The 20,334-nt window shown below is 37.5% G+C and overlaps 1 protein-coding gene across 1 annotated transcript in view; it reads right to left on the bottom strand.

Moving 5' to 3' along the window:
* Positions 1-13,487: 13,487 nt before the first annotated feature.
* FTMT (ferritin mitochondrial) overlaps positions 13,488-20,334 on the bottom strand; it is a 57,645-nt gene continuing 50,798 nt past the window's right edge. Inside the window, exon 2 of the mRNA XM_010369163.2 lies at positions 13,488-14,823. Coding sequence (XP_010367465.1) covers positions 13,632-14,363 — 732 coding nt within the window. The 5' untranslated portion in view covers positions 14,364-14,823 and the 3' untranslated portion in view covers positions 13,488-13,631. The remainder of the gene's footprint in view (positions 14,824-20,334) is intronic.

Here is a 20,334-nt window from a genome sequence, read left to right on the forward strand (position 1 = left end):
TTGTATGTAGTTTTCCGAATTGAACATCATTGTTTTCTGCTTTTTAAGCCAATATTTATTTCCTGGATTCAGGAAATTGCTAGTTCTAATAATTCTTACTGGCTATCCCTAATTTTTAAACATATTTAGTGACATCATAATGTCAACTCTGGGGGAAAAGAGGTTGATACTTTTTATTGCTTCTAGGAGAGTCTAAATAACAAAAGAAATTGTTTTAGATAAAGTTAAGTATACCAGTCATAACTTCCAGCTCCATTTAAACATTAACTTAAAAGGAAGCTAGATTTGTAATCTTACAATATTACAATAATTGTAATCTTACAATGAATTGTAGTACTTTTGATTTTAAAGAAGAGTTTTCCATTTTTATGTTAACATCACTTCTACCAGTCTGTGAGTTTCTAAAATGAGTGGTTTTTCATTTTGTGTTTGTTGTCTTGGTGATTAAGTAGCACTTAAAACATTTTTTTTTTGTAATGATACAATTTATGTATTTGTTTATTTATTTGACAAATAATTATATTTATTTATCATATACAACATGATGTTTTGAAATATGAATACATTGTGGAATGGTTATATCAAGCTAATTAACATAACTATTATCTCACATGCTTTTTTTCTGTGGTGACACTTAAAATCTGTTCTCTTAGCAATTTTTAAGTATGCAAATACATTGTTATTAAATGTATTCACCATGTGTACAGTACATCTTCTCAACCTATTCTTTCTAACTGATATTTTATGTTGTTTGACCAACATATCCACAACCCCTGGCAACTACCATTCTATTCTCTGTTTCTACAAGTTTGATTTTTTCAGATTCCACGTACATATGAGATCATGCAGTATTTGTCTTTCTGTGCCTAGCTTATTTCATTTAACAGAGTATACTTCAGGCTCACAAATCACAAAATTTCCTTATTTTTTAAAGGCTGAATAATAGTCCATTGTGTATATATCCCACACTTTAAAAATCCATTTACCTGTTGATGGACATTTACATTACTTCCATAACTTGACTATTGTCAATAATGTTGCAATGAACATGGGAGTGCAGATATCTCGTCAACATACTGACTTGATTTTTTTTGATATATAACCAGAAGTGAGATTGCTAGATCATATGATAGTTCTATTTCAAATTTTTTTGAGGACCATCCATACTGTTTCTTGGTATGCTCCATCATTTTACATTCCCACCAACAGTGGACAAAGGTTCTCTTTTTTCTACATCCTCACCAACACTTGCTATCTTTTGTCCTTTTGATTATAGCTATTCCAACAGATGTGAGGTGATATCACATTGCAGTTTTACTTTGTATTTCTCTGATAAGTAGTGGTGTTGAACATTTTTTCATATATGTGTTGGCCATTTGCATGATTTCTTTCAAGAAATGTCTATTTAGGTTCTTTGTCCATTTACAAAATTGAGTTATTTATTTTCTGGTGATTGTGTTGTTTGAGTTCCATATATACTTTGAATATTAACCTCTTACATGTATGGTTTACAAATACTTTCTCCCATTCTATAGGTTGCCTGTTGACTCTGTTGATTGTTTTCTTGGCTGTGAAGAAGATTTTTAGCCTGATGTAGTCCCATTTGTCTAGTTTTGCTTTTGTTGCCTGTGCTTTTGGGGTTATATCCAAAAAAAATCACTGCTGGATCGATTTTGGGGACCTCTCTAGACTTTCACCTTGAAAAAGAAAGTTTGTATAAAGTCACTTGTCCATGTATAGGACAAGAAAGAAATATATCATTGAAGGGAAATGAAGCAGGGTAGATCAAGCTTAGGGAGGGTTTGGGCTGTGATGAAGTCACAGCAAAAACCAGTTCCGCCAGGCCCTCTGGAGCTAAAATATCCCTGCATGGTTTTCCAATAGGAACAATGGCGCTTTGTTTCCTCATAGTCTCTGTATGCTTTCCCCTTCCAGCCCTCAGCACTCACTAGTCATTGGCTGTGGACTGCCCGAGGAAGGAGTAAGATGTCATACCTGCAGCTCTCTTCAGCTGAGGGTAAAACTTGGAAGGAAGGATTCGCCTGTGAGCCATCAACTGTCAGCATTCCCAGAAGCTGCGAAATAAGTTCTTTAGTCCTAAAAGGGGACTAGTTGGAATATCACAGTGTCCTCTAAAGAACTGAGTGAGGAATAATGTGGTTGAAATGGGGGAGAAGAGAGGAAGAGGTAGCCATAAAAGAAAATAAACAAATAATTTTAATAAAATAATGTAAACAAATGGTAAATGTTACTCTCACTGCAAAGGTTATGAGAGTAAGAATACTATGAAACATTCATAATGTTTTCCCTGAATAAAACTCCTTCTGAAACCTTTCTAAATCCAGTTTTCTGAGTCATCCTTACTTTTCAATGTACTATATTTTCTTTGACAACACTGAAGAAATAATATGCTCAGTGAAGGAGAATTGAGAAGTAAGCGTAAAGCTTTTACTTTTGGAAGGATAAATGACTGATGGAGGCAGTTGCATCAGTCTGTATACTTGGTGCAGTATTTTGGCTATGGTCACTGTATTCTCATTAAGATCTGCACTGGAAGAAGAAAATGGTTGGGGTAAATAGGTAAGCTTGTTTATAATATACTATGCTTCAATATATTACAAAACAGCTCTGAACTGTTTTAGCTAGATTACACACACAGCTTTATAGTTTGATTTGCTTATTGAATAGCTATCATGTGCCAGGGAGGTTATTAGGCCCTTGGGACTAGATACTAAAGATGGTGATTCAGAGCTTGTAGGATAGACAGACAAATAAAAGGCAATCATGGAGTGATGAGCATTGTGGTATGGATAGATACAGTACTCCAGGAGCTAAAATGACTACCCAAACACAAACTAGAAGATGGTAAGTTGAGGATATCAAAGATTCCGGAAAGAGGAAATTTCTGAATTATGGAGAGGATATTAGGGCCAGTGAACAGCAAGGAAGACAACTGGAATGTAATAAGGGCACACTTGGGGGAACTGAAGGCAGTTCAATGGGTCGCCATTGAGAATGTAAGCAGTGTGGATTAGGATGAGGACTATTAAGAGATGCTGTTGGAGAAAGAGCAGGGACAAGACCATCATCCAGATCCTGACAGGAAACACATGGCACCATCAAGTGGGATTATTTGAAGAGAGTATTAACAAAGCAGCTATTTACAAAAGATGGGGAGGAGAGGAGACCAAGAGTTGGATGATTCCTCCCCAGGCCTGATGCAGGAAGAATTACCGGGGTTTTTGGAACCCGGAGACAAAGAGGCTGAGCAGAGGGAGCTGCCTCACGGAAGATACCACTTCTGTGCAGGGATGCTGCAAACCTGCAGAGACACTGAACACAAAGACCTGAGAGAAGAAATACCTTGATGGGATCAAAGGACTCCACAGAGCAGGGGTCCATTAATATGTTCTTGCAGTTCAGCATCTAGAAGCATGGGGAGAGGTGGAGAAGAGCAGAGAGTGGGTCTGGAGAGCAGACTGAGGCAGAGTAGATGTGGGAAGACCACTTAGGAGACTATGCCGGTGGTCTGGGCGTCTGGGAGAGCAGTCATGGTAGCTGTGTTAGTGGAAAAGATGCAGAGTGCAGACACAATCTAGAAATATTTAGAAAGTAAAAATCTCCAGACCTTGGCAACTATTTGGACATGGAAGTCGAGGGAAAGAAAATTGTTAAGCATGATTGTCAGGTTTCTAACTAAATTAGATGCACTTTGTGAAAAAAAATTCATTTTTCCTTTTGACAGTTGTAACTTTTCTCCGTATTTCCACTAACTCTTCCTGCAAATCTTCATTTATTGCAATGATATTTCCTCTATGCTTGACCAGTTTCCCTATGTTACAAAATGAACTCATGTCCTCTTCTTACTCAGTCACTACATCTTCAGAGATTTCCACCCCCAACTTTCCTCCCCAGGTTCACGCAGCACCTTACTTCTTTCTGATTGCCTCCTTTGGATGCACTCTGTGTGCAGTTCGCAATGAACGGAAGTAGCATGCTACCAGTTAGAAGTTTTGTGTCACTAAAATTCATTGGTGAATTGAATTTTCCAGTTACAGTTTCAGTTTATTTCTATCTTGCTGGTGTTTCCTTCTTCATAATTACCCCTCTTGTTATCCAAACAACCTATGTCTTTTGCTCTTTCAAAATTACTAATACAATATGCAGTGTCTAAGTATTTAAAAACGCAGAGCAGCCAGTAATAATATACAGTAGTTCACTGTATATTAAATAAAATTAAATAGTAAAATAGTCAAGTTACTCCTTAAACACATGCTGTATGTATCTCTAAAGAAAATGTTGGAAACAGGTCTATCGAAATCTTTTTTGGTTTCCGTGGTGGAATTGACTCTCCTGAACTCATGCACAGAAGAAAAAATAAAATACCATCTATTATTTTGTGTTGCTAGTCTCAAGTCAGGATAACTATTTTTTTCATTTGACCATTTGAATCCAGTTGTGTATATATTTCATATGTGACAATAAAATACCAAAAGCCAAGAAACTGAACTCAGGTACTGCTGATATTTGTAATATTTTTGGTGTTAATTTTGAAAATAGATCCAATAATTACAGATTTGACATTATTATATTTCATGAATGATAATCGTTGGGTTTCATAAATCACATTCTTTAAGATGAAGCATAAAGTTCATATTATCTGGTGGCAAAGAAGCATGACTACTTTCAGCTTGGCTTTGCAAGTTGAAACCATGCAAAGTGAGCTTAGTAATCATGGAAAAAATTATGATTTTTGTGTAGCCTTTAAATTGTTTTTATCAAAACACTAAACACTCTCTTACTTTTGGCAATAAATGTGAAGGAAAATGAAAAAATACTAAAACTAATATTTATTTAGTACACTATGGTTAAAACAGTTGAAACATTAAAAATTAGTTTTATTTCTTTGAAAAAATAGTAAGAGTGGTTTGAACAGTGCTTTTCTTGCTTTTCTTCTTATAATGTAACTTAGCACATGGAGCCAACATCTTTTCTATGCCTTGGAAAATCGTCCTACTCCTTTCTAAATCTGAATCCATTTCCAAAATGTTATTTTTTGTATTTTGAGTGTTGTCAAGTAGCTCCAAGAGTTTTGTTCATGTGAAGCTTTTTGCTGGCATCACCTCTCTGGTATATCTTTCATCCTTTTTGTCTTAACTGCTCATTTAGGTGAATAAGTTCTAATAATATTCAATTTCACTTCCTGCATGATTGCTTTTCATTTATTTGCTGCACTTACTTCTTTTTATCAGTTCCCTCTTTGGATTATCCATTGTTATAAAATGTTACCTGGGTTTATCACTGGGAAGCAAGGAGACAACTACATACTTTACGATCTGGGGATAAACCCCGTAACAGATGCATGATGACCAATCTCCAATCTCAGGCAGACCTTGAAAGAAGTGACATGATTAGTACCTGATCATGACCTGCGTCTGGTGGTTATATGGTGATTTGTGGACTGAAGAGCTAGCAGCAAATTGGTTCTTTATGCAGTTAATTCTTAGTAAATATACTGTGGTAGCCGGTTTGACCCATGTTATTGGAGTATTGCTGTTATAAAACTAAACTGTAGTAACTGAAATTATGCATAGTGGAACAATGCAAAGTGAGGACTGCCTGTATTTTAATCTATGGCTAAAGGGAGAGCAAAACAAACAAAAATGTTGGAAAATGCCTTAGGCTGGATTAAACAGAAATCCAAGTCCTCTTCTGATTAGTCTTCCAACTTGCTATTTGAATTACTTCTAAATTTAGTGTGGGAACATATTATAGTGAAGTGCAGTATATGTACGCTGTTTAGAAGTAAGCAAAATTAACAGCAGTATTTAATTTATTTGCTATATTTAAATTTTACTGTTTTTGAATAGGTAATAAATTCAGGAGATTAACATTTCAAGAGATACTAAAGGCTATACAATGAAAAAGTCTTACTATGTTCCCTTTCCCGACTACCATTCTTTTCATTTAGGATAACTGACATTATCCTTCTAGAGATAATTTATGCATATATAAGCAAAAATATCACAAACACATTCACATCACTTTCTCTCCCTTTAAAACACAAATTCTAAAGCAGCGAATATTTATTGAGTATTTTCTAGGCACCAGATAATGTGTGAACTATATATGCATTATCTCATTTAATCCCCACCATAAACTTTGTGGTAGGTTATTATTTAGTGGAGAAAAATCGGTCTCCGACAGTTTAACTTCTTTTTCTCAAAATCACACAGTCAGTATGTGGTGGAGTAGCTACTCTCATGTGGGTATTCTGCCTTCTCGAGGGGAAGCTCTTAATGACTAGATTACATTGCCTATGATCTGCATATAGGTTATGCAATCACAATTCAGTAGTCTAGCAATCCTTTTAGGTATTGGAAATTCTTTTTGCTATTTCAATCTGTGAAAATATGGTGCTTAGGGCATTTGAGAGAAACTAAGGTATTTCCAAAAGCATTAGATATCTTTCTCAAGAGAATATTTGGCCATCATCTCTGCTGGGAAATTGGCCAGCTTGCTTGGAAGAAGCCCAACCCTGAGTGCATGTGTGTGTCTGTTCTCCAGAATTGCCACACAGTCCCACTCCTTGTTGGGCATTGGAATTCCATCTGATACTCAGTATATATGCATTTATGCATGCACACACACATTTGTTCATTTATTTCTTCATTAACAAATATACCTATTAAGTGTCTTAATCGTGCACAATAGAAATATGAAGTCCAGGAAAGCTAAAAAACACACCTCAAAGCCTGTGCACTCTACTGATTTTATTACCTGAGTGCTGCTTGGCAGTTTATGCTAACAGCCTGTTGTAAGCAGAGATAATACACTTGTCAGTTCTGCTTAGCAATTGTGCATGTTTCCCAGATGTCTATTTTCTGAATACATCTCTTGGTGAAGTTTTGGAGGGAGTGGAGAAGTGTCTTGCAAGGGAGTCTTTTTCTCCAGCATGCATTCCTCTCAGTTGTCTTTGTTGCATTGGAGGTGCTTAATGTTTTCTCTTGCCTTTTATCCAAGTGCAGAAAGCTTGAAGTTCATGCTCAAAATTTTAAAAAGTCAGGTCTCTCTCTCTCTCTCTCTCTCACACACACACACACACACACACACACACACACTCTTTGTTCTGGGAGATCTTGGAGTGTGTTTTAGTGCATTTTAAGGGCTTCTCCAAGAAGCTTCTACCCTTTAAATGAATTACACAAAACCTCATTAACAATTGAATATGAAGGATGATGTTTTTCAAAAGCTACTAATGTTAGGGGAATATACTGTATATTTTTCTGCGAGTCTGAAGGCCTTGGATCTTGGTATCACTGGGTATTTATGTTCAAAAGTCGTACAATCTATTCTAATACTTAGGGGTTTGGAGTCATTTCTTTCACATACTAGGTTTCTCTTTAGAAATATATCCTCCATTTTGCTCAATTCCAGGAACTTTTTTTTTTTTTTTTTTTTTTTTTTTTTTTTTTGAGACGGAGTCTTGCTCTGTCGCCCGGGCTGGAGTGCAGTGGCCGGATCTCAGCTCACTTCAACACTGCAAGCTCCGCCTCCCGGGTTCACGCCATTCTCCTGCCTCAGCCTCCCGAGTAGCTGGGACTACAGGCGCCCGCCACCTTGCCCGGCTAGTTTTTTTGTATTTTTTTAGTAGAGACGGGGTTTCACCGGGTTAGCCAGGATGGTCTTGATCTCCTGACCTCGTGATCCGCCCGTCTCGGCCTCCCAAAGTGCTGGGATTACAGGCTTGAGCCACCGCGCCCGGCCTAGGAACATATTTTTTAAATTGTGAAAGCTTTTAAATTTTAATTTAAAATTAAAAAATTTAAAATTGTGAAAGCTTTTAAATTTTAAATTTGTTTTAAATTTTAGACATAGGGTAAAGACTTATTTCCTATCTATAAAATAACTTATATTGAGTTATTTTTGTCATAATACCTGATACATAAAATTAAAATATTTCTGTATAGAGATAGCCATATCTTAGTCAATTATCTAATTTGATACTTTATTTAGAAGTTTGAGCTCAACCTATGTAAGCACCCTAAATGTGCCCTTTTCTCATTTTTAACCTGTCACTTCCTCCCTCGTTCATGCAGGCTGGTTTGGAATGACATGTTCTTCCAGGTTGCACCTGAGCTTTTTATCTTGTGCTCTGTTCTTCCACGGAACCTCTCTATGTATCACTTGCCTCTCATGTTTCTCCCTTTTGCTGGCTTATTTCCTTAGCCTAACAATGTGCACAGTCATCCTTACCCTCTTTCACCTTCAATTATTTAAAAAAAAAAGGAGAATTCTGTGTTCTCCACCTCATTTATTTTGCCACCACTCTTAACGTCCCTCTTCTAAAATTATCAATGGCTTATGATGGCCAATTCCGATGAATCTGTAATTGAATTAAGCTCCGCAGCATTTGATAGAAGCTCTGTCGCCTCATAGCTTACAAGCCCAGTGCTCCCTTTTCTGTGTCCTTTCATGAGTTCCTGATTGAATCTCCCCTAAATCTAGAGACACCCAACTTTCTATGTTTCTATATTTGGGCCCCTCTCCTCTGTTTCTCTTTTGTCTCCTGTTTCCTTTGTCAGTTCAGCTTTTTCACAGTTTTACTTAACAACTTTATACGAGTAACTTCCAGATTCATTTCTCTGATACCAACTTTTTGAAAGACCCATATCAGCACTTCCAGCTGGTTTCTAGATACCTTTATTCATTCACTCACTCACTCATTCATTTATATTTATCATGAACCTACTAAGAGATAGCTACTACTCTGGAGCTGTGAAGAGAGCAGTGAACAGAACAAAGACCCTGCTCTGCAGAACTTACACTCTAGTGAGAGAAGGAAACAAGTAAATACAAAAGATGTCCAGTGGTGTTAAGTGCTATGGAGAAAAAGCAAATCAAGTAAGAAGATAGAGAGTGATGGGAAATGTAGCCACAAATTTAGACTGATAATCAGTGAAGTCTCTCTATACGATCACACTTAATCAGAAATTCAAACGAAGTTAGAATGAAAACTACGGTCATGTTTGGCGGCAAAATATTCTTACACAGAGAACAACCTGAGGTCCTGGGGACAAATGTGATGGGCGTAAAGCAAGCAGAAGACATGCTGTCTCCTGTTCTGTCTCTCTCTCTCAATATAAAGAAACAACGTAGATGCCCTCAATATTGAGAGAGATTGAGAGAGAGGGAGTGGGGAGAAAGAGAGAAAGGCCTGGGGAAAGAGTTATAATGATATATCTTTGACCTAACTATTCATGTATCTATATGAATGTTAGAATAAAAAAGGTATCATATTCATATATTCGTATACATATTAATAGTGAGGTCAATGTATATATAACATACATAGAGTACATACAATATACATGTGTATACAAATAATATACACACAGTAGTATGTTGTATACATATATTAGTATATGTATATTGTACATAGTATATATTATATATATTGCATATAGTATATATTATTGTATGCATATTGAATAATATAATCTTACCACCTCTTAAACACACATACACACACACACGCACACACACAGAGTACATATAGAAATATCAGGTCAAAAAGATTTTAGGGTCTCATATCACAAAGCACCTTGTGGACTATAGTAAGGATCTTGATCTTGACATTTTCTCCAAATTAAATAAGGTATAGGAGAGTTTTGAGCAAAGAAATAACAATAAATGACTTATACTTGCAAAGGAACACTTTGGCTGGTTTGTGAAGAAATGACAGAATGTTCCTAGGTGTGAAAGCAGTTAGATCTGTTAAGAGTGTGACATATTTGGATTGCAGGGAAGACTAAATTAAACAAAAACAAAGAGTGTGACATAAAATATAATAATGGAAAAAAAGTTGAGAGCTCGCACAGAAGTGGCAATGATGAAGGCTTTAAAAAGTGGTAAGATTTGGGATCTATTTTAGAGGAAGACCTGAAAGAACTTGCTGAAAGACCTGACTTTCGTATGAAAGAGAGTAGTCAAGGATGACTGAACCATAAAAACTGGTAGATTGGAGTTTCCATTCATTACAAAGCAAAAGACTGGGTTGAACAGGTTTTGGAGGGTGGTGAAATAAAGAGTATGGCTGTGAATATGCTAAATATGAAATGTCTATTAGGCATCTGAGGGGAAATATTGATTAGGTATTTAGATATGTAAGTCTGGAGTTCAAAGATGAGCTGAAGCAAACTAAAACATGTGATTTGTTAATGAATATATATTTAAATAAAAGTCCCCAGACAGGACAAGCTCTTTAAGGAACAAGTATAGATAAAGAAGAGAAGAAGTCCAGATGTGAGGACTGAGCTCTGGGACACTCCAAGCTTTAAAGGTCAGAGAGATGGGAAGAGATTAGAAAGAGTGACTGAAATACAGAACAGTAAGCACATGTTTCAACAGAGAATGGACAAGTACTTCTAGGAAGACTGGGAAATTGACCATTGAGTTTATTAACATGAAAGTCACTATTTTTATTGACAGGAAATAAATAGTGTAGTAGTGGACATGGGCTTCCTTGGGAGGGATCAAGAGAAAGCAGAATAAAAGGTGGAGACAGGAAGAACTTTTTCAAGAAGTTTTGTTGTACAAGGGAGATGAGTAAAGAGGAGTAGCCTGGTGTTTGCTGGATGGAATGGGAGTCCAGAGGTGGCATTTTTTTAAGGATGAGGAGAAATAATACAGTGTTTGCATTCTCATGGGACCAAGTGATAACGAGGGCAAAGCTGCTGCAAGAAAGAGGATATCACAAGTGTGATATCCTTGTGTCTTTGCCTATGTGGGGAGGTTAGGATTGAGGGCATTGGTTTTAAGGAGGCAACATTGATGCAACAACCATTCTAGCAGAACAAAATCTACGTGAACACAGATATAAGCTTATGATTAATTCAATGATGAAAAAGTGTCAAGTTCTCTTTTAGTACTCCTAATTTCTCAGTGAAATAAGCAGATTACCAACTGAGAGTGGGGAGGGAGAGGAGATTCGGAGATTTGAGGAGAAAAGAGAATCTGTAAAATAATTATCTAGGAGAGCAGCTATTGAAAGTTTTTGACAGAAACACAGAATAAGAAATATCACTATCCAGGATGTAAATACATGAGAACACACACACACACACACACACACACACACACACACACACACACACACACACACAAAACACCTGAAACAAGAGTTTCAGGAAATAATACCCTTACTTCACTTACTGTCACTTCAATTCTACTCTATTTTATTCACAAAACATGGATAGTGACTCAGTAAATAATTTTGTGATACACTAATGGGCTGCAAGGTATAGTTTGAAAACCACTCATCTGAAAAACGTGAAGAGATTTTGTATAGAAATATAACAGGATTCCTGAGCAGCAAAATAGACCCACTTAAGAATAGAATGTAAAGTGAGAATGATCAACAAAATCAACCAAAATTATTATGCATTCCCCCACCTCCAATTATCCCTCCTGCTGAGATCTCTATCCTCAAATCTCCTATTCTTTAATAACTCAAATTTCAGACCTACCACTTTTTGTCCCATACCTCATTTCTTTAGCTCCAGTCATTAAATTGGTCACAAAATTGAAATGATTCTGCCTCTAAACTCTCACCAGAATCTCTTTGTTTGTCTTTCCATTGGTTTTACCATAATTCTGGCCTTTATTGCTTTTCCCTCCATCTTATATTTTGCTTTTCTTGTCTTATTATAGTAATGACTGTCCATTATAACAAATGTATTTTTAAAAGACATGTAATTAAAGAAAATAAATATCAACCACAATCTCACTATTTAAAAGAATTTTCTAGCTTTGCTTGTTGGTATATATACTTTGTCATTTTATATACATATATAATTTGTCTTATAATTGTACATATAGAATTATATAACCCCATCATGTAATATTCCTCATTTTTAACATAATACATTCAGAATTTCTATACACACCATAAGGTGTTTGTACAAAATCATATTTAACAATAACTGCAGAATATTATGTGTATTAATCTAAAGCACTGTTTGGTGTTTTAATCTAAGTCATTTTGTTGAACTTGTGCCATAATATGCATGTACCTCTCAGGTTTTGGACTGCAGGGAGCACAGTTTGCCAAGAGCCTCAGCTGCCGTTCTCTGAAATTGATTCATTACTTGGTTTGCTGCCAAGTCTATACTTCCCAGTCAATACCTAAATATAGGAAAGGTACTTAGGCTCATTTCTGGGAGACTTGGGATTCCTTTGACTAGTGACTTTGACTTGAGGCCTCCCTGACAATCTTGCAGACCTTTCCAAATAAATATGCACAACTTCCCTTCTTCATCCCCCAGGGATTACATTTGCATGAAGTCTGAAGGCTCTCCCTGCTTCTCCCACTTGCTTCTTTTCCATTTTCTCTCAGAGGTCTGTTTCCCCTAATTTCTTGTACACATAATCCCATTTTGGCATCTGTGTCTCAGAAAACCCAAACTAACAGGGATATTTTGGTTGTTTTCAGATTCTTATTCTGTATAACCAGACTAAGCTACAGATTGCTCAACTTCAAGCACTGTTTTCTTCTGTTGAGAGCCTTTGAAGTCCTTGCCTTTGTCCCTTGAGTTAAGCCCAAACCCTTCTCACCTCTATACTCTGCCCCAGCCCATCTTTCCAATCACCACTCAGTGTTCTAGTCTATTCCGATGCTGGACTCTCCCCTCCTCACTTCCATGACTAAAGAAAACATCTGACTAGATGCCTCCTTTATTCTGGATCCCTTCTTGACTTTTGTTTAACCCCCATGTTCTTTTCTGTCCATTGTAAAGACCACAGAAAGGTGTTTTATGCAGTGTTTTCACTCTTCTTGACAGGTTAAAAGAGAGACCCAGTGGTGAAGTACATGGAGTGTGGAATCAGATCTAGTTTGTTATATTACTGACATTAAAAGAACAAAACACTGAGATTGCATATGTTTGGAAAACACTGAGCTAAACAAAAATAATTCAAGCTTTTATATTTATTGTTTAATTGCAAAATGTCCCAGAGCCCTTAAAATGTTAATATATGCTGTGATTTTCCAAGACCAGCACTGATAATTCAGGTAGCTTACCCCAAATTTGACTATGAATTCTTTTAAAAAACAATCTCCAGACAGTACTGCTTCTTGGGACACCATGGGAAAAGGCAAAAGCTGTCATAGCATTTTGCATGTATGATTTTCACAGTACTAAATATTCTTCACTTATAGTTATTTGTATATTTTTATCCATTTTCCCACTTTAGCGTTTTGCATAAGGTATTGAATATAGCAGGCACTTGTTGAATTAAAAATCACAGAATTTAAGTGTAGGTTCATATTCTGATAATATTTGGCAACTGGAGAACGTTAGTTTGCACCCTCTTTCCATAGCTTTTTGGAGTCTTTTTCATACCATAGTTACCTGGGCTATTCTTTGAGCTGGGAAAATAAGTGTCTTGATGGTTAATAAAAAGCCCTTGTTAAACATGGGCAAAACTTTTTTTTTTCTACAAATCACTTTATTGCAGGAATAGTATAACAGAAAAATATAAAGATGGAAGTGATTTTAAGGGCAGGAAAGCAGGAGACAGCTGACTCTGGTCTTCGAACCCAGTGACCTGGGAGGAAGGCAGCCCGTTGCTTAGTTCTGCTTGTTTTCATTTCCAAGGGAATGTGTGTCAAAAAGGTACTCCGCCAAGCCAGCATCCGGGGCCCCTAGCTTCACTAAGTTGTGCACGTGGTCACCTAGTTCTTTGATAGACTTAACCTGCTCATTCAGGTAGTAGGTTTCCAGGAAGTCGCACAAATGGGGGTCACCTTTGTCAGAGGCTAGAGTGTGCAATTCCAGCAACGACTGGTTCACATTCTTTTCCAAGAGTAGAGCACACTCCATGGCATGCAGCCCGCTTTTCCAGTCGTCCTGGTCCGGCTTCTTAATGTCCTGCAGGCAGATCCGGCCTCCTCGCTGGTTCTGCAGCCTCATCAGCTTCTCCGCGTGCTCTGTCTCCTGTCGGGACTGGTGAAGGAAATACCTGGCGAAGTTGTTCAAGGCCACGTCATCCCGGGAGAAGTAATAGGCCATGGACAAGTACACGTAGGACGCATAGAGCTCGAGGTTGATCTGGCGGTTGATGGCAGCCTCGGAGTCGGGGTGGAAGTTCTGGCGCACCCGAGAGGAGCCGGCTGCGGGACCGGTAGGGTCCCCGGAGGAGGAGGCTGCGGTCAGGGGGCGGCGGGGGGCGATCGGCCTTGGATCTGAGGGGCTGCGCCCCGGGGCCCAACGCAACGGGAGAGCGAAGCAGCGGCGTACGGGGCGCAGAGACGCCAGCGACGGGCTGATGTGCCTGGAGAGGAGCCTGAAACAGGAGAGCATAGCGCCGCCTCCTTGGAAGTGGAGAAACTGAGGCCCGGCCCTCTCAGCGCCTGGTCGGGCGCTGGAAGCGTCAGATCCGATCAGAACGTGGCCCTAGGCAACGGCGACTGCGTCACACGCCCCTTCTCTTCCAGAGGCGCGGGGTTCCACGCTGAGGGCGCCAGGGAAGCGCCGCTGGGGTCGCTGAGGACCCGCGTGGGGCGCCGCCTAGGCGGAGGCGAGCGCGGCTGCCCAGTCACGATTCCGCGAGCATTCGCCCCCACCGTCGACTCGAGATTTCTGCTCTTTGGCGATTGTCACTGATTTCACCCGCGTGAAAAAGGCTGTCAGGAGAGTAGGCACTGGGACTTCCCAAAGAAGGGACCAAGCTGTACTCCCCCTTCTTCTCTGACCTTTTCATAAGGACGAAGAGTTGGATGGGCAACACAGTGACAAGAGTGAACCAAAAGTCACCATTTACCTGTGAGAATAAAGGTGCACATCTAAAGCAGGTGTACATAAATTGACTGATTGTTTAACATGTAAGTATGGAAACAATTGCCAGCGTAGTGGGCACGTTTTTAAGACTGTTTCTTTTAAAATACATGCATAATTTATTTTTAAATATAAAATGTATCTTCATTGTGAAAAAATGAGATACCATAGGACGGGCGCTGTGGCTAACGCCTGTAATCTTAGCACTTTGGGAGGCCGAGGCGGGCAGATCACTGGGTCAGGAGATCAAGACCATCCTGGATAATACGGTGAAACCCCGTCTCCACTAAAAATACAAAAAAATTAGCCAGGCGAGGTGGCGGGCCCCTGTAGTCCCAGCTACTCTGGAGGCTGAGGCAGGAGAATGGCGTACACCCGGGAGGCGGAGCTTGCAGTGAACTGAGATCACACCACTGCACTCCAGCCTGGGCAACAGAGCAAGACTCCGTCAAAAAAAAAAAAAAAAAAGAAAGAAAAGGAAAGAAAGAAAAGGAAAGAAAGAAAGAAAGAAAGAAAGAAAGAAAGAAAGAAAGAAAGAAAGAAAGAAAGAAAGAAAGAAAGAAAGAAAGAAAGAAAAGGAAGGGAAGGAAGGGAAGGAAGGGAAGGAAGGGAAGGAAAGGAAGGAAAGAAAAGAAAGAAGATACCGTAGAAACCCTAGGAGGAATAAAATGCCTCTGAACTCAAAATATGTACTTTCCTATCTTTTGTTAATGCAGAGATTATATCCTTGTAAAAATGGCTCTTTAAAAATTAAACTTTAAATAGCATTTAGTATTAAAATAGTATTTATGTAATTTTTGTGGGGTACTGAAAAAATAAGGGTGAGCACGCAGAAGAAAATTCAAAACAACCCTAATTCGTCTTCTGCCCAGAGATTACTATTGTTAAAATGTTGATGGTAATACTCAGAGGTTTTAAAAATTGAAAAACGTGTATTACAGACACACAAAAGTGAACATAGACACACAAAAACAGCTTTATATAGAGATATATAATTGACATACAATAAACTACAGATGCTTATAGTTCATGTAGAGTCAACGGTATGTGTTCCTTTTTACCTGCTTTCTTTTAGTCAGCATAATTCTTTTAGGATCCATCTGTACTGTAGCTTGTTTCAGTAGTTCCTTTTATTGCTGAGTAGTATTCCATTGTATGGATATACCATAATTTGTTTATCCTTTCATCTGATGATGGACATTTTGGTTGTTATAGTTTTCGGCTATTAAAATGAAGCTGTTATAGACATTCTTGTACTAGTCTTTCTGTGGTCAGATGCTCTCATTTATCTTGATAAAATACCTTGTAGGAAAAGCTGGATTACATGATAGGTATATGTTTAATTTTTAAAGAAATTTCCAAACTGTTTTCCAAGGCGATTATGCCATTTTACATTCCCATCAGCAGAGTGTAAGAGTTCAAGTTTCTTCACATTTTATGCTTACACATGGTATTGTGAGTCATTTAATTTTAATTAAAATTTAAAAATTTCTAATGAGTGTGTGCTGGTGTTTCAATGTGTTTTGAATTTGCATCTCCATAATGATTACTGATGCTAAGTATGTTTGCACCTGTCTTCTGTCAACCACATATTCTTAGTGAAGTGTATATTCAAATCTTTGTCCACTTATGTATTGAGCTATTTGTTTCTGTCATGATTGTTTGATTCTTATGTTTATTATCTGGGTCTTTGATAATAGTACTGTTTCTATTCAGGTCTTCTTTATGTTATCTGTATATTACTGTTTCTATATTACTTTCCTTTATTTCTTTGGTCAGCTCAGATTGTCTTTCTAGGTTAGTTGCCTCAGTTGTAAATTGAGGAAACTACTTATCTCCCATGGTTGGTTGAAAGAATTAAATAAGAGAATGCATACAGAGCATTTATCACAGTGCTTGACACAGGATAAGCACTTGGAATACCCTTTAATAGTTTTTATTGGATAATTCCTATTTAATTATTAAAAAATTATTGTCCTAATTATTCAGTAAGCGTTATTTTGTTATTGAATATGAAAAGATCTTTACAGCTTACAAAGGATGTTTACAGATGTTATATTGTTGCTATTATGTATGGGTAGTGAGGTGAAAATTCTTGTATTGTATGGGAGTGTCAAACTTGTAGTTTACTAGTAAGCTCCCTGCTCTCATATAGCTTCTTAAAAGGTGCTGTAAATAAAAGGGATGCTTAAGATCTGTTTGCACTTAAACTTTGCTACTAGAAGGTGATTGATATTCACCAGGCAATTTCTCACTAGTTTTCACTTCTCCACACCCATCTTTACTTTTATTTTTCCCCCATTTTTTCTCTTCCTAAAATGTAATTCCCTAAAGAGAGGTTATGAAAATGATTGTTTGGAGTAGTATTAAATGCTGGCTGCTGCTACTAGCGTTTTCAGAAAATTGATGTTCTTCATATAAATGTTTATCCCTTAAGTAATAAAATGCATAGATATAAAACAAATGTAATACATGAAATGTAATGCAGAAATGCCATTAAATACAATACACATTTAAATATAATGTTAATTTGTCAAAAATGTTTCTTCTTCATATTACAAAATGTGTCATATAATTTGCTAGACTTTGAAAATACGAGGATGTGATTAGGTCTTATGTTTATGTTATGGGCATTTTGATTTCTAGTATTTATAGTAAAATTAATGCTCTAAAAAAATGCAAACCTAGATCATTGCCCACCACTCTTCACAACTCATTTCTTTCTTAGTTGTAATGTCTTCTTCTCTTCCTCTAAAATACCCTAAGCTTTTAGGCTTCTCTGGATTTCTCTCTGCTTCTTCACTTTCCTTTCCTTGTACCCAGAACTCATCTTTCCAACCACCTTTAACTGTCTCATCAAATATATTACCTTTTCTGTAAAGTCTTACATAGTGTCATTCAGAATTAATCATTACTTTGTATTTGGTTAAGTACTTTGCTTATATCAAGAGCATATTGTATTATGTTATAATTCCTTGTATATACATGTGTGTATGTATGTGTTCTTAAGGGCAGAGCCTACTATTTACTCATTTTTAAATCCCCAGGCCCCAGCCTACAGCTTGACACATATTAAAAAATAAACACACATAAATGCTTTAAAATGTCCAAATAAATTGGAATAGAAATTCTTATTTTGTATGGTATACCAGTTGAGCCTAATACATTTTATAAAGTATATCAGGAGACATCTTCACTTTAAATTATTTGAGGCTTTGCAGAAAATCTCAGTACTTGGTTTCAGTCTCCAAAGGAATAACAATATTCACTCATTTCTCCTTTATAGATATATTAGACAATCATTGATGATATATGTGAAAATGTTTTGCCAATGGGAAATTAACTATATGAATGTGGATTTTTTTATTAAGCCATGTTTTGATTTATGTAATATATAGATCACATTTTATTATATTCTTTACTTGAAAGCACTTGATTTGAAACACTAAACATTTTTTAGAATTTAAATACCTTGAAAAATCTTTGAAGAATATGCTACTCTTTTACATTAATAGATGGGAGCAGTCATAAACAATGAGGAAAAAAGGTAGAAAGTAACTTGATCCCTTTATATTCGCATTTGTAATGAAGACATTTTTCTCTTTTTCTCATTTAAAAAAAATTCTCTTTCATATAACAAAGTCAGTCATGTACGCAACTCTTCATTTTCATTACTGACCTTGGTCCCTTCTAAAATTGCTTGCTGTCAGAAGCCTGTAATGTGATGAAGCCAGGGTGGAGATAAGTCCATTGATCACTATGGATTATGCACTTGCTGTTAATGGAATATTTGAGGGTTTTGAATAGAAAACAATAGAGGGTTTGTTTTCTACTCTTTGGGAAAAGAAAAAGCATATAACATGTGTATCGCTCTGTTATCACTAGGAAATCTCAGAATTCTGAAGAGAGTAGTTGGACTCAGCTATGGAGTACTTTTCTTTGCCTTATGCTGGGGTCCACTGAAAACTGGGAACTTTTTAGGTAAGAACCATATATGAGTCAGAACCAAACTCCCAAGTGTAGTACATACTGCCTTTAAAACCAAAAGAAGTCTAGCAAATTCTGCTTTATTCATTCATTTTATTCATTTAGGAATGGAAGCGCAAGGTGCAGTAACTCTGTACCTTGCAAGAGATGTTGGCTTTCCCTAAACTACTGGGCTCTTAAAACTTCACCAATATTCCAGTCACTGGTTACCTTTCACCCTCTTAGCTGACTATCCAGAGTACTTTTTCACTTATTAGGTCTATTAACTCAGTGTCATCGTTCCAATATGGTGGAATGTTCAAATGAGCCAGTTGTCTTTAGATTTATCATGACAGAGAGCAGGCAAGTTAGCATATCTCTGGAGCAAGACTGTGAATATTTACTGCTGCCCAGCCTAGATGGATGTAAACTACCTCAGATGCTTTCATGAAGAATACTGAAAATTACACATGCACCCAAATCAAAATTCACATACCATGAACTGGAGGCTTAGTTGGTCTGTTTTAGTAAAGACACCACACCCAGAATAACAGCTGTGATTGTGGGTACTGCTTGGACAGTCCACCATGCTTCACTAATACTCTTTTGTTTTTTGCAGAGTCTACTTGGTGAATTAAATGGTGATAGAGTGGGAACCAACACCCCTGCCTCATTTAATTCTTTAGGGGTAAAACTAACCTCTGACATTCCAAACAGGATATAGAACTCATTAGTTTGAATAACTTTGATGAACGGGATATTTCAGGGGCTTCCTCTTGAGTTTTCTGTGGAGATTTTTACTCCATATGTCAAGGAATCAACGTGAGGGTCCTGGTACCTGCTAAGTGTATTCATTCCAGTTATGCATTTAGGAACTGAGAAGATGGCAACTGGTAGGTCCATGGATATACTGTATCCACAGTGAGATAACTGTGGGGAAGAACTTCATTTGTCACATGTCTTCCCTCTACCTTTACTGTAATAATGGGCTATGGTGATGCTTTGGGTTTCTGGATATCAGCATCAGTTGGACTCTGCATCCAACAATCGTCAAAGAACTGGATATTTTTCTTTATCCAGTGTATTATTACACAAGCAAATGCCCATAGGTCCTTTTAGGAAAGGAAAGAGTTAATCCAAACTACATATACCTGCAATCCCAGCACTTTGGGAAACTGAGGAGGGAGGATTGCTTGCTTGAGATCAGGAGTTTGAGACCAGCATGGGTGATACAGGAAACCCTGTATCTCCAATAAATAAATAAATTAGCTGGTCTCAGTGGTGTATATCTATCCAGCTACTTGGAAGGCTGGGGTGGGAGAATTACCTGAGCCCAGGAGTTCAAGGCTGCAGTGAGCTGTGATTGCACCACTGCACTAACAGCCTGGGTGACAGAATGAGACCCTGTCTCAAAAATAAACGAAACAGCTATATCTACTTGCTGAGGAGTTGCAGGATCATTCTACAAAGAGAAATATGTTCGACTGATATGTCTGGGTGTGAGAGCTGGCTCATGTCAAAGGCCAGGTAC

Source organism: Rhinopithecus roxellana, chromosome 3 (genome assembly GCF_007565055.1).
Source record: "Rhinopithecus roxellana isolate Shanxi Qingling chromosome 3, ASM756505v1, whole genome shotgun sequence".
NCBI lineage: Eukaryota > Metazoa > Chordata > Mammalia > Primates > Cercopithecidae > Rhinopithecus > Rhinopithecus roxellana.